This window comes from Vulpes lagopus, chromosome 4 (genome assembly GCF_018345385.1).
Source record: "Vulpes lagopus strain Blue_001 chromosome 4, ASM1834538v1, whole genome shotgun sequence".
Classification (NCBI taxonomy): Eukaryota; Metazoa; Chordata; class Mammalia; order Carnivora; family Canidae; genus Vulpes; species Vulpes lagopus.
This window is the reverse complement of record NC_054827.1, coordinates 58,163,895-58,178,189: the sequence shown is the minus strand read 5'-3', so window position 1 is coordinate 58,178,189 and position 14,295 is coordinate 58,163,895. Positions and strand designations below refer to the sequence as shown.

Genomic DNA, 14,295 nt, shown 5'->3' with positions numbered 1-14,295 from the left:
GTACTAGAGATTGTTGGAGAGTATTTCAGAAGTGAAAAAACAAGAGCTTAAAGTTTGCAAATCCAGTAATAGGTGTTTCTTAAAAACTTACTTTCTCATTGACACAGGACTGTGGCTCCCATCAGAAACACACAGACATGCTAGGAGAGACAGTTCAGAACACAAAAGTCACATGGCTATCACAGTTCTGCCCTCAGAGCAGCACAGAGAATACTGAGCCATGGTTATCAGATGAGTTTATAAAAGCTTCTTGGTGCACTGGGTGGAAGTGTCTGCACCTGCTATGACATGACAGGACAACAGGGCCTGAGAAGTGACCTGCGAAGAAAGCTGCCTACGTGAAAAGGACTCACTCACTGGAGCGGCAGTAACTATTGTAACTTACGTCTACTCTAAATGCCATATTTAAGCTTACCTTTTTCATATACTCAGTAACTGGGTTCTGCTGCAAGAACTCAGTGCTCTCCCTGGTATAGAATCTCTCCGTGTCAGCCAAAAACTGAGATTCAAAGGACTCTTTGTACACTGTCAGCGTAGGGCCCTTGGCAAATGCATCGTCTTCATTCAGCCCCAATTCCACTAGAAATAAATAGGAACTATATTTCAATTACCCTAGTTTTTGTTACACTTTACACAACATACCTAGGTGTAGCATTCAGTTTTTATTTATAAAAGCTAAATGGAAAATGATAAGGCATAGGGTAAATGTGCTATTCACTGGTACTAAAGTACACGGTTTCAATGAGAGAAAAAGACAGAAGATCCAAGACATAGAAGCAAGTAATTCTGACTCATGGCCAGGCATGCTTCAAAGTTATCATGCAGCTTATTTAAAAAACTTTTGTATTTCTAAAAGCTTAAAAATAATACACATGACATTTATTTTTTAATTGAAGTATAACTGACATACAACAGCCTACTGGTTTCAGGGGTACATCACAGTGATCTGGTATTTGTGTACGTTACTAGATGGTCCCCACAGTTAGGTCCTTATCTGTCCCTTAGAGTTAGTACAATATTGCCTACATTCTCTATACTGCTCCTTACACCCCATGACTTACTTTATACCTAGATGTTTATAGCTTGTAATCCCCTTCATTGATTTTACCTGCTCCCTAAAGAGGGCTAAATTTAAACTTTCAGAGAAAATACGATCCTCCTAAGTTTTCAAAACACTTCATTTATCGGTTTCTCAACCTCAATTTTTCGAACCGATAGCAAGATTTCTGTTTATCATTCTGCTCCATTAATGACACTCTATCATAGTGTATATACAGTAATTCAGTAGGAGACCAGAAAATTATTCAAATGTCTAAATTCTCAAAATTGCCCTAAGGTGCAAACATCAAACAATTTTTATGATGGGGTAAAATCAAACAGAATCACACTAACTTAAAGAGAATTCTGAGTACCCGTGTAAATTCAAACAATATTCTTAAATCTAAAATATCTGCAAATGAATCTGCTGGGATACTGTTACAACTATCATTTGATACAAAAACTGAATAAATTAAAGGGAAAATGTTTACCGTAAGACTGTACAACTCCACTTATCAGTCTTGTATTGATGGTTTCACCGTTTCTTTCCTTTTCAATCAGTTTTAAAACAGCATTTGTTACCTTGATAAAGAAAAGAGACGTGTGGGTCATAGACTGTAGTATGCATATTACTACACATCTCTGAGATCGAGTCCATTGACAATGTAAGACGAGAGATACTCACAGGACATTCTAAAGGAAGGGGGAGACAATGCCTAAGGAGCAAACCTGGGGATTCTGAAAGGGCAACATGCACACTCACACAAGCAGGTACCTGTTTATTCAGTGGCCTGAACAGACAATCTCTCCAAGTCACCAATGCAAGCTGGATGAAAAGAAAAAGGAGAAGCATAAAATGTCTATACTTTCACTATGTTTTTCTAAGACTAAAGTCCTAGGAATCAGACTGAATCTCACTGATCAGTATTTCTAGATCATAACGGGGTAAAAATCTATCATCGTGATGAAATGAGAGACACTGACTTAACAACTTCAGGAAGTATCAGAGTACAGACGTTTATTAGCCTGCATTTCAATAATTAAGATAAAGAGGAAAATCTGGATTTTAGGAGAAAATACATATCAGCTTATAGGACAACAGTGGATTCAACCTCTAACACTATTCCTTGGCCCAAATTTAATTTCTAACCTAACACACTTAATGAAGGTTAATTCCATTTATCATTGTTTCCTAATACTCAGTAAAATAAGTAACAGACAATAAAAAATTAGCAAGTTCTGTATCATAATTGTGGTGATTTATGTTGCATGGATGCATACAACTCTAAATATACCAAATGGACACTCTGCATAGATGCAGTTTAATCTCCATGAATCACTCAGATTTCTCATTTTACTTGTATTTTGTGTGTGTGTGTGTGTGGGGTGGTGGTGGTGGTTGTGGCGGTGGTTCTTTGACGGATTTTTAAGTTTTTAAAACTTCCCACAGAAAATCACTATAAAATTGTCCCCCACAAGAGAAATGTTGTAATTCATTCACTATTTTTAAGCTGTTTGTTAAGAAAGGTATTTTTCAGAGTGTAAGTCAAAATTTATAACAATTCACTACTAATACAAATTGCTGAGGAACTTAAACATAAATGCATTCACTCTTATTTTTCCCAAATTTAACCACAGATAAAGCTGGGTTTATGTAAGACTTATATTTCAGAAAAGATTGTATGTAATAATTTATGTAATGAGCTTTCACTGAGTGATATTTCTACAACACAAAAAAGAGACAACATGAAAGCAATATTTAATAGAAAACTATTTTTAAATGTATTATTTTTAAAAATTTTAATTCCAATATAGTTAACAGTGTTATATTAGTTTCCAGTGTCCAGCAATTCTACACATTACTCACTGCTCATCACAGTAAGTGCACTTCTTAATTCCCATCACCTATTTTCCCCTTGCTCCCACCTACCTCCCCTCTGGTAACTATCAGCTTATTCTCTATAGTTAAAAGTCTGTTTTTCGGTTTGTCTTTTGTTTTTGTTTTGTTTCTTAAATTCCACATATGAGTGAGATCATATGGTACTTGATTTGCTTAGCATTATACTCTTCAGATCCACCCATTCTGTTGTCAATGGCAAGATTTCATATTAAAACTATTTTTAATAAAGTATGAACAATACATACTCGTGTAATGTTAGCATAAAAATAAGATTTCCAAATTAGAAACTATGATATCTGAGGAGATGCTCGGAGGCTAAATATGAGGAAGAACCTCATTTTTCAGGAAAAATGTAACCCTGGGGCATTTGTTTTGAAAATAAATTTTCCCTGTGCAAATTCTCTGTTGCTGTTCTTTTGACTCTTCAGACTTCTTTAATGCAGGAGTCAGGCAGGAGGGAAAATGCAATGCCATGGCCATGAACTTCTAGTAAAGATATACTGCACCTTTAAAAATAACTTTTTTCCAAACATTTTTCTAAAGTAAGACAGCCTTAGACAGGTTTAATTTGACTCTGGATAATTTATCACTTTGAGGGAAGAAAGGAAGAGAATTGGCAAGATAAGAAAGAAGGGCCAAAGGTACTCCAGATAAAGTTCAGAGGAACAGAATCTAGGAAAAAATCTTGCTCAATCACTTTAATGTATCAACAATGAAATTAATTTATGTCCTCTGGTGGACATAAAAGGAAAACAATAATGTTCTATAATTAAAAAGGAAAAAAGAATTATTAGGAAAAGAGTAAAGCTTTATATTTCCTGACAAATCATCTCCACCTTCCGGAACTTTTAGAAAATACAATGAGAGATCATTGTGCCCAACTGTTTCACTGTGTCAACTGAAGCTTGAACTGTAAATGAATTCATCGGCTTCACTGAAACAGCACACAAAGGAAACTGTTTCTAGAGAGAGGTATTAATTAGTCTTTGCTAAAATAAAAAGTATGGCTGCCTATCTTATTTCCAAATGGTAACTACAGGACTTAAGAAGATAGAACGTATGGGTTTCAAAGCAAATAAAAAAATAAGAGCTGTCAAATCTTGAGGTATGCTTGTACTTCTATTTTCTTTATTCTTGAATAAAACACACAAAAAGTTAAATCAGAATGATTTTTAGGAGTCTGTGATGTTATTGCAGGGCACATGCAATATTTCAGGTCAAAGTGGCACCAAGAGGAAATCAACCCAAATCACAAATTCCCACACTGACAACTTTCAGTCTCAAGAAAGCATTTCTTTTCTTTTTTTTTTTTTTTAAGAAAGCATTTCTAAGTGGAAAAGAAAAGGGCAAATACAAAAAGCTCAAATCAAAACACTAAATCTAGGAAGTTTTGTTAAAACTATACAACCAAGTACCTTTATGAAGCAATAGTTTGGTATAGAAATTGAACTATTTAAATGGTTAAGAGTCTGTCTTGCATCTGTGATCCATTATGTTTTTCTTTTATTAAATTTGTCAATAGTAAAGCAATAAAGTACTGCTATTATACCAACAATCTTGGATATGGAGAGAACCCTATTACGCAGAACTTGACATTTTCATACCACTGGTTCAAGAAGAGTACAGACTGTGCATCTGCTGGCCTGTTCTGAGCGGACAGACCATTCTGTGGTCGAGTCCTACCCTTCACCACTTTATGACATCGGTGGTCCCATCTGACTGTGCAGCAGTATCAGCTAGAGGGCCTGCTGTGACACACTGCTGGGCCCCACCTCCACGGATTCTAGGAAGTCAAGGCCGGGGCCCAGTAATCTGCATTTCTAACAGGTTCTCAGGTGTCCATAATGGGGCAGGTTGGGGGACCACACTTTGGAAACCAATGTGCCTAGGAAAAGCTTCCCTGACTGAAGAAATAAATTAATGAAGATGATATTCAATCATTCAAATTTTGCCTTTTCAAAGTCTATTTTCATGGGGTCTAAAAGAACCCCTCGATTTTTTACTCTGTCCGTAGCGTATTATTTTGTAAAGTGAGAAGGCAGGAGGACATCTCACAGCATAGTCCTCTCCTTGAGCAGTTTCCCAAACCACAAAGACCACGAGGGCTGATCTGTAAAACCTGGGTCTCAGGCTAGGGACTGATCTGCCGGACACAGAGCCAGCATGTGGGCTGTCCAGCGCCAGAACTGGGACAGTTCCAGGCTGACCCGGATGGCTGGTCAAATGATCGCAGAAGAGACTTATCAGTCCATGCAGAAGGATGGAGGCTGTATTTTAGAATTCCAATTTATTCATCCTTCCCCTTTCCTGCCACAAAATATTTAAGAGTCATTTATTGATAAATTAAAGCAAAAGAAATTAATTACTATTCTGAAAATGGCTTAATATTGGTCTAGATTCCCTTATTGACAGGGTGAGGTAGGTATCACCAAGAAAATACACATGTGAAAGGTGTTTAAAAAAATAAAAAAAAAAATCTTACAGAATAGATCTCATAGATTCCTTTTCGTCCCTCGTCACATTCACGGCGAACCCAATGTCTATTGAGGTAGGCACAAATTCCATTCAGCACTTTGCTTGAAAATCGGTAATCCTCCCACTGTTGAGTGTAGAACTTCAGTACACTCTCATCCATCAAATCTTCTCCATCCTACAAACAAGTTAACTCAAGCTTTAAGGACTCATTTGTCACATGATGAGTTAAAGATAAAAATTAACTAAAACAAATATGCATTAAAACACATTTTTGTGTTTGGTTTCAGATGAGCTTTTTATTTTGTATACAAAAACATGCTCATCTGCTTGTGAGAATCAGATCAGAGAGAATTTTAATAAAAACTTCTTCAAACTGGAACTTTTTCATAGTAGTATTAAATATGCACACACGCTCATACAAAGAACCTGGAATTCTCATTTATTTATTTTTACAGAACTCTGAACTGTTAGAATGAGAGTAATTCATTTTTATTAACAAAGGAATTTACCTCCAAATCATCCCTATTTTTGGTATTTTCTGTTAAAAATTAAAATGTCCTATGAACAATTTAGACCATGGGGCCAATACTATTCGATTTTTTAATGCATCTTCCTCCTTCATTAAATTTATCTAAAAAATGATAAATATACAGTTTTTGTGGTAATCTGTTACATCTCTGTAAAAAATAAAGTATAATGGTGCAATATTTCTTCTTTAACAAGATCTCGAGGGGAAAATCTGTGCATTTACCAAAATTATTTTTACCAAGATTTCCACAACTTAAACCACAATTTTTTTATGTGAAGAACCAACTTGACATTTTTTCTCAGGTTTTAATGACATCTACAAAGTAAAGTGTGCCCTTTAAAAACTGCATGTTTCACTACTATGGATACAGTATACATATATACTGTAGCAGAAAAGCACCAAGGTAAAAGCAGGAGGGACACAGTCCTGCTGGGACCTGAGGCTCCAGGCATGCCACCCCCCTGGCTCAGCCTCGTCTCCCACCAGAGTAAGAAGTCTTGACAAATATGTGGTACACAAATGACCCAAACAAGCCACATGAAAACCTGATCATTATCTTGAGACAATCATGTTTTTGTTCATTTAAATTTACATAAGGAATGAACTATCAAATGTAAAGCTAAGTCACTCTGAATTATAGTACGTGACCTTTTAGTTTAAAAAAAAAAGGCAAAAAAGATCACTGATACAGCACAGCTACCAATACTTTCATACAGTACAATATACTACTAGTGTTCCTCATTTTAATGCTGAAGAATAATTAATTCCAGTGTTCACTTTACAAAGTGTTATGAATAAAAATAGGGACACTGTGGTTTCAGCAAAACATTACAAACACTGTTTAGGGATCATGAACATTTTAGCCACAATTTGTGGTCAATCAACTATGGTCTGTTAGAATGATAATAGGTTTCCAATTACCTCGTAAAATATATTAAAAGCCTGCTGAAATTTTTGCCTAGGATCTGTGTAAATAAAATATACACAGCACAAATTTCCCCGAGGTAGAAAGTAGAGATGTCTTCACTCACTCTATGTGATATGGGTAGCACTAGATGAAGGAGCCACTTGTCCATCCTGTGGCTGGATGGAAGGCACCATACTGCCCTTGCTACAGAGGATGGAGATGAAGGCAGAAGATGAAGATGAAAAACATCACTGCCAGAGCTATGGCTTGGCCCAGGAGAAACCCATCCTAGCCAAGGGCACGATTTCATCGTAGTTCTGAAACATACTATGTGACCATGTGTAAAAAGCAAAGTCACACTGGAAAAATGTGATTTCCAAAGGTTAGAAAACCTTATGATCATTTATTATACGTCTGTATACAAAACAACACACTGGGTTCGAAACAGAACATAGGTCATCTGAATTCATAATTAAATGCTGGAAATTAAGAGTCATCAATTTCTAACGACCAAATAGAAAATGGTTAGGAAAGTGCTACTCTGGTATAGCTACCAAAAACTTCTCATTTAACAAACTAAAAAAACAGGAAAGGGCTTATGAAAGTTTCATCTTGACAACAGGTCAAAGACTAAGCAATAGCAAAATGCACACATCAATGCCAGAAACAATGAACACATAACAGTGAGCAATTTAGAATTCAATCATGTTAGAATAATCATTTCACTACTACTTTTTTACACTCTATTTATAAATGGTCAGTATATATGTAAAACCTCTTACCTTAAGAAGATTTGTCAAGTAATTCTTCAAAAATTCTTTAAGTCGTTTGTATAATTCCAAGCCAACAAACTGAGCTCCCCCAGGCGTCTGTCCCTTTTTTGATTTGGAAGGAGGGACACCAGCCCCTCGGGCTTGGTTTGACTGGTGAACACTCGTGCAGTAGTTGTAAACATGACTTGGAGAAAAGTTAAGGAAATCAATGTGCATCATCAGTATCAACAGTGATTAATACCAAAATATGTTTAAAGAAAATATGTTCATACCAATATTTCCAATATAGCAACAAAAATCTGTAAAAACTACAGTGGAAAAAAGCTTCCATTCAACAGGGCAATAAGGCTGAAGTCAACCAGCCCCATTTACAAGCTTATCCACAGGCCAGGGAGCAGACTGCTGAGAACAGAGGAAGGTTCTGAGGAAGGTCGCCAAGAAAACACGGGGATCTTATCTTCTCAGATCACATAATGCGACTGACCTTGTGGGATATTGTCCCGAGAGCGTATCAGAAGCCATGAAAAGAACTGGCCATTGGTACAAAGGTTCCAAACAAGAGACAGAAGCAATTACCTCCTTCAAGAAAACAAAAAAGCTCTAACCATAGTCTATTTTGATTCTTAGCTATATTTCTAGAAATATACATGATACATATCAAAATAACTAAAATTTTATTTTAAACTGATCAATCACAACAGAGCAGGGCTCCTGTGCTATTAGAAGGGACGGAGATGCTGGAGTCACAGAAGAGGCCCCTAAGTCGACAATAGCTCTGGGAGGCTGCCGAGCATGGGAAGATGGGCCGGCTGAGGCAGAGAACCACTCTACTTTGTTGTAACTTTTCATACTCTTTTAGTTCGTCTGCATGAAGTATTACTGGGCTAAAACTAACTGAAAGACAACAACACTGACTGAGAAAGAAAAATCCAGTAAGACAAAATATTCCGGCCTATTTGTTTCAAGTTAGTGGGTAAAGACTGAGGCAACTTCAAAAAATACTCCATACTCGAATACGTTACAAATGGATTAAGAATTAAAATATACAAACCGAAACAATAAAACAAAGAATATACACACAAACATTTTCCTGATCTCAGACTGGAGAAGGCTTTTCTCAGCAAAGTCATCAAAACACTTAATCTGAAATTTTGAAAACATTTTAGGGAAAGGTATCCTTAATGAGTTACTACCTTTAATCAATTAAAATAATAAAAAACAATGTGAAAAAGTTAACCTCCACGGGAACATGGGCAGAATATACCAACAGAAAATACCAAAGCTGAAATACATATGAATGGCAAAAATCTGAAAACAAAACAAAAAACAACAAAAAAATGAACAAACTTCAACCTCAGCAGTAATCAGAGAAGGATTCCTTAAAAACAGTGAATCATTTTATTAAATGTTTCAGATGCACTGAGAATGGCAGATTATAACACACGACGAACTCTCATAAATTCATGATCCAGTTTGGACAAATCTCATATTCCCATACTTGTCTCATTCCACTTACATTTCACCTCAACCTTTTAGGAAGTTAAGTCGGGCAGATTTTGCAACGTGTGCCTCCTCCTCCTAATGCCAGTCCTCCTTCCACTTCCTCTAGGGGCAAAGAGCCCCGTGATTTGGTGCACAGCTCTCCTGTGAACGTCTTCATAGCTTACTGCGAAACTGTACATGCTATTACTATCCCATCTGTACTCAAACGTTAGCTACGGTACAGATCTACAGGCAGCTATCCCTCTTCCTGTTGAGGGGCCCTACTAATGATCACGTGGTGGGCTGTAAGTTTGGGCACTGACAAAACTGCAAAGAACAGTACTATCAAGTTCCCTCACATATATATTTAAGTTTCTCATAGCACAGTTGCCAGGTGACAGGAGGGCCACCACGCACTTGACTACACCTTGCCGGATGTGCTCTACAAGTCCCTAGGTGTCACCAGAGGTGCACACGTTTCATTGCCTATAGTCTCTCCCACACATCCAAACCATGGCTCATCGCGGTTTTCTTTCTTTTTTAATAAAGATTTTTTTTATTTATTCATGGGAGACACAGAGAGAGGCAGAGACATGGGCAGAGGGAGAAGCAGGCTCCAAGCAAGGAGCCTGACGTGGGACTCGAACCTGGGAATCCGAGATCACGCCCTGAGTGGAAGGCAGGCGCTCAACCACTGAGCCACTCTGGCGTCCCTCGTCTCGGTTGTCATCAGCATTTCTCTGATTACAGGGAGATGGAGCAGCCTAGGAGTTTATTGTTTTCATTTCCTTTCCTGTACATTCTCTGTCCCCATCTTTCACATTCTTTTCAAAAACAGTTTGCTCAGACACTGATGAGAGTAGAACATGATAGAACCACTCTGCAGTTTTTCCTGTGCAAATGGTGGTAGATACATGCCTGGAGTAGAATCCCACTCAGCAGTTTAAAAAATGAACTGTTACAAATCAGTTTTAAAAACCTGTTGAAGGGGGGATCCCTGGGTGACTCAGAGGTTTAGTGCTGCCTTTGGCCCAGGGCGTGATCCTGGAGTCCCGGGATCAAGTCCCGCATCGGGCTCTCTACAATATTTATTATGAAGAATAAATAAATAAAATCTTTTAAAATATATTTTAAAAATTTTATTTATTTATGATAGGCACACAGTGAGAGAGAGAGAGAGAGGCAGAGACACAGGCAGAGGGAGAAGCAGGCTCCATGCACCGGGAGCCCGACGTGGGACTCGATCCCAGGTCTCCAGGATCGCGCCCTGGGCCAAAGGCAGGCGCCAAACCGCTGCACCACCCAGGGATCCCCTAAATAAATAAAATCTTAAAACAACAACAAAAAAAACTTGTTGAAGGGAAAAAGCCAGCTATGTATGGTTCCATTCACATGAGATTAGGCTAAATTAATCTACTGATAGAAATCAGGAGTGATTTCTTCCTCCTTAGAGGGTGAAAACGGACCATCAGGGGCTCCAGGGAGCTCTATGTATCTTGAGTAGGATATGGTTTACCTGGGTGTATAGATCTTTCAAAAAATTCAAACTATCTATTTAAGATCTGTGCACTTTGCAGTATGTGAATTTTGCCTGAAAAACATCTTTAAAAACAAGTATATTGGGGCGCCTGGGTGATTCAGTTGGTTAAGTGTCTGCCTTTGGCTCAGGTCATGATCCCAGTGTCCTGGGATAGGGTACTAAGTTGGGCTCCCTGCTCAGCAGGGAGTATGCTTGTCCCTCTCCCTCTGCCCCCTCCCCCTGCTCATGCTTGGTCTCTCTCAAATAAATAAAATATTAAAAAATAAGTATTACAGACCGACAAATACTGAGTTGCCACTTTCTGACTTGGCAGTTTACTATGAAAATCCCTGCTGTATCAATTATATAGTCCAGTTATTATCTTCTTGTAGTTTGTAGCCTTTTTTTTTTTTTTATGAAAAGCACCATTTAAAGATAAATTCTCAATTTGTCATCAAGTTTATTCAAATTTTCTTTCACAGTTTACATTTTGATTCTTACTTAGGAAATCCTCTTCTCTGCCAAGGCACTAGTGCATTGTCTTTTACAACTGATTTCACACTGAGATTTCTAATCTAACTAAAGTAAAATTGTGTATGAAGAACAATTATAATTTCATATTTCCCTGCACGGCTATGCAATGGTTCACAAACCACATATGACATGGTCTATCCTTTCCCCACTCTAGGTATTACTGCTTCTAGAAAGCCGTCCATTTCAGTGAAGTTTTCAAGTATACTTGCCCAGTTGTCTGAACTCTTAAAAAACCTGTTTTCTGTGATATATTTATTTTAAATGTTATGATTAATTGTGCAAAGAATCAGTTTGGGGGTTTTTACTTCATTTCTTTTTAAAAATGTACTTCTTTGTATTATTCTCTAGAAAACCCTGTCCTGATCTGTTAGCTTGGTATTTTTGTTCTTAACATAAGCATTTGAAACAGATTTTCTTCTTCACACCACTCTGGGTACATCACTTAGGTCTGATATGCATGGGTTTCCCTTATTGTTCAGTTGTCTTTTCTCTTTTCCATTTTTAGTTCTCTTAAGAGTTGTTTAGGATTTTTTAGATTTCCGAAGTGATTTTTTTTAACTTTTTAAAAAAACCCTTTAATTTCATTTTAGAATGAATCAGAGAATATTATTTCTTTGCTAGTTTCTTAAAAATGTGATGAGACATATAGCTGAATGTGATTTTCTTTACATGTGCTTAAAAAAAAGTCCATTCTCTTACTGTTGAATACAGGAACCCATTAGAGCATTCTGTTTTTCAAATCTTGGTGATTTGTCTGTTTATTAATTACTGAGAATTTTTTAATGGAAATCTCCCTAATTATAGATTTGCCAGTTTCTCTCTTATATGTCTCTGAAATACATCATATATTTTGAGGCCCTGTTAACAAGTATATAAACTTTGTTTTTTTTTTTTAATTTTTATTTATTTATGATAGTCACAGAGAGAGAGAGAAAGAGAGAGAGGCAGAGACACAGGCAGAGGGAGAAGCAGGCTCCATGTACCGGGAGCCCGACGTGGGATTCGATCCCGGGTCTCCAGGATTGCGCCCTGGGCCAAAGGCAGGCGCCAAACCGCTGCCCCACCCAGGGATCCCTAAACTTTGAATAATATTCCTGATTATTTGTTTTTTTTTTTTTTTTTTTTTTATTACTAGGAGGTAATCGTGTTCACTCTTCACAATCATGCCTCAGAAAATCCACCGGATCAGATGTGTGGTTAGAATTTACCTCAATATGTTTGTTCCATTTCTTTATCTGTAATTTATATCTGCAACTTTTGTATCTCTCTTTCTTGGTGTGTCAATGCAAACCACAGCAAAATGCACTCTTTAAAATGGAGTCAGACAGTTTCCGATGGATAAGTTTGGTTTTATCATAAAACCAAAATATAAATATACTGTTTTATACATTGCTATTTGGATTAATTTTTATCACCTTATTTTGTTTTGTATTTTCTTTTTCTTTCTATTGGATTGATGGATTTGTTATTCTGTCATAGTTCTTACATCATTCTGGATTAATATACTTTATTTGGTTACCTAGAAATTTGACATTCATACTTTTTGCCTTCCACCAATTCCGGAAAATTCTCGGGTTGCCATCTCTTCAAATATTTCTGTTTTCCTATTTTCCACTACAGGTATGTCAAACATTTTCATGTCACCTTCCATATCTCAATTCAGGTCTTCAGTTCTGTTCTATCACTTTATCTTTGTTCAAACTTTCTAGTTAATTGATTCTGAAAGAATCAATGTCAAATTTGCTATTTACTTTAAACATTTTATTTCACACCTAGAGAATTTTCCGTTTCTCCCCCTTGGTTTCTTTCTAAACACTGTCTTGTTTTGTTCCTTTGTAGTTTTGATTCTTTTATGTAACCGTTTTTCACATACTTAGAGGTGCTCTGTAAAGATCTTTTGTTTTGTTTTGTAGTAAAGATCTTATTTATTTGAGAGATAGCCAGAGAGCGAGAGAGCATGAGCGGGGTGAGGGGCAGAGGGAGAAGCAGGCTCCCCGCTGGCAGAGAGCACCACGAGTGAGGCTTGATCTCAGGACTGTGAGATCATGACCTGAGCTGGAGGCAGATGCTCAGTTACTGAGCTGCCCAGGTGCCCCCTCTAAAGACCCTTTGTTTGCTGTTCTTGGGGCTCTCACTCTGTTTGTTCCATGTGACTTGGTCTGGTGGAATTTCTCCTCTGCTCTGTAACTTTAGTTTTTTGGACTCCTTTTTTAGTGGGGCCTTTGCACTGATTTGCAGCTTGGAGAAATCCCCTCCAAAAGTTGATAATACAAAGTCAAACCCCAAACACATCCAAGGTAACAAGTTCTCAGGACACACGTTCCCCATGCCCCTCACATCCAGAACTTGGCTTGGACTAGTGGCAGAGTACGTCTGCTACTTTTCCAGTTCACCCTGTCACTGAAGATTTCCATGGAAAGGGCAGCCTCCTCCCTCCTTGCCCAGATACGAGGCTTTGTCTCCTTTTCTGTGTGGCCTCTGTCTTCCACCACCCCACCCTTGGCCCCCGCCCCAATCCACATGCTGCCACACAGAAAGTCCTGATTTTGACCTAGCACCCAGTTCCAGGGGTTTGGTGCCAAGAAATTTCTTAGGTTAACCTTGTTCAGACTGACTTCTGTTTCATGGCAATATGTTATCTCCAGCTATTAAAGTTAACAAAGGTATTTAAAAAAACAATTAGGCCCAGTGACAGCTAAGGTGCAGGGAAATGGGAGCTTCAGAGCATACACAGTTGCAATTTTTCTGGAATATAATTTGCATATATTCAAAAGCCTTAAAGTGCATCCCTTTTGATATGGCAATTATAAGCATTTATCGCGGGGGAAATTCTCACAGAACTATACAAGTACTTAGCTAGTCAACTATCACAGCATTGCTCACAATGGCAAAAATCTTGTAACAATCTACTTGGCAAACATAGGGAACTAGTTAAATACACTGTTGGATTTACCTGAGGATACAGTATGCAGTTTTTAACAATGTCCTAGAATATAAAGTGGTTATAAAAATTGCCAGGTATTTACCAAATTTCATGCAAGCCACCATCATTACTTTAAGTATCACTAAGAAAATGCTGTCAATTAAAATAGGACATTCCTAGACAGAATTTTTATATTTACTCCCTCGTGAAGGAGG

General features: G+C 37.5%; 1 protein-coding gene across 5 annotated transcripts in view; it reads right to left on the bottom strand.

The window, feature by feature from the left end:
* The window catches only part of CUL1 (cullin 1), a 99,822-nt gene that overhangs the window by 32,701 nt on the left and 52,826 nt on the right, over window positions 1–14,295 (bottom strand). For all 5 annotated transcript variants that reach the window (XM_041751868.1, XM_041751866.1, XM_041751865.1 and 2 more), the window contains 5 exons: window positions 7,632–7,806; window positions 5,421–5,588; window positions 1,814–1,864; window positions 1,530–1,620; window positions 416–579 (listed from right to left, as the gene is read on the bottom strand). In XM_041751868.1, coding sequence (XP_041607802.1) covers window positions 416–579; window positions 1,530–1,620; window positions 1,814–1,864; window positions 5,421–5,588; window positions 7,632–7,806 — 649 coding nt within the window. The remainder of the gene's footprint in view (window positions 1–415; window positions 580–1,529; window positions 1,621–1,813; window positions 1,865–5,420; window positions 5,589–7,631; window positions 7,807–14,295) is intronic.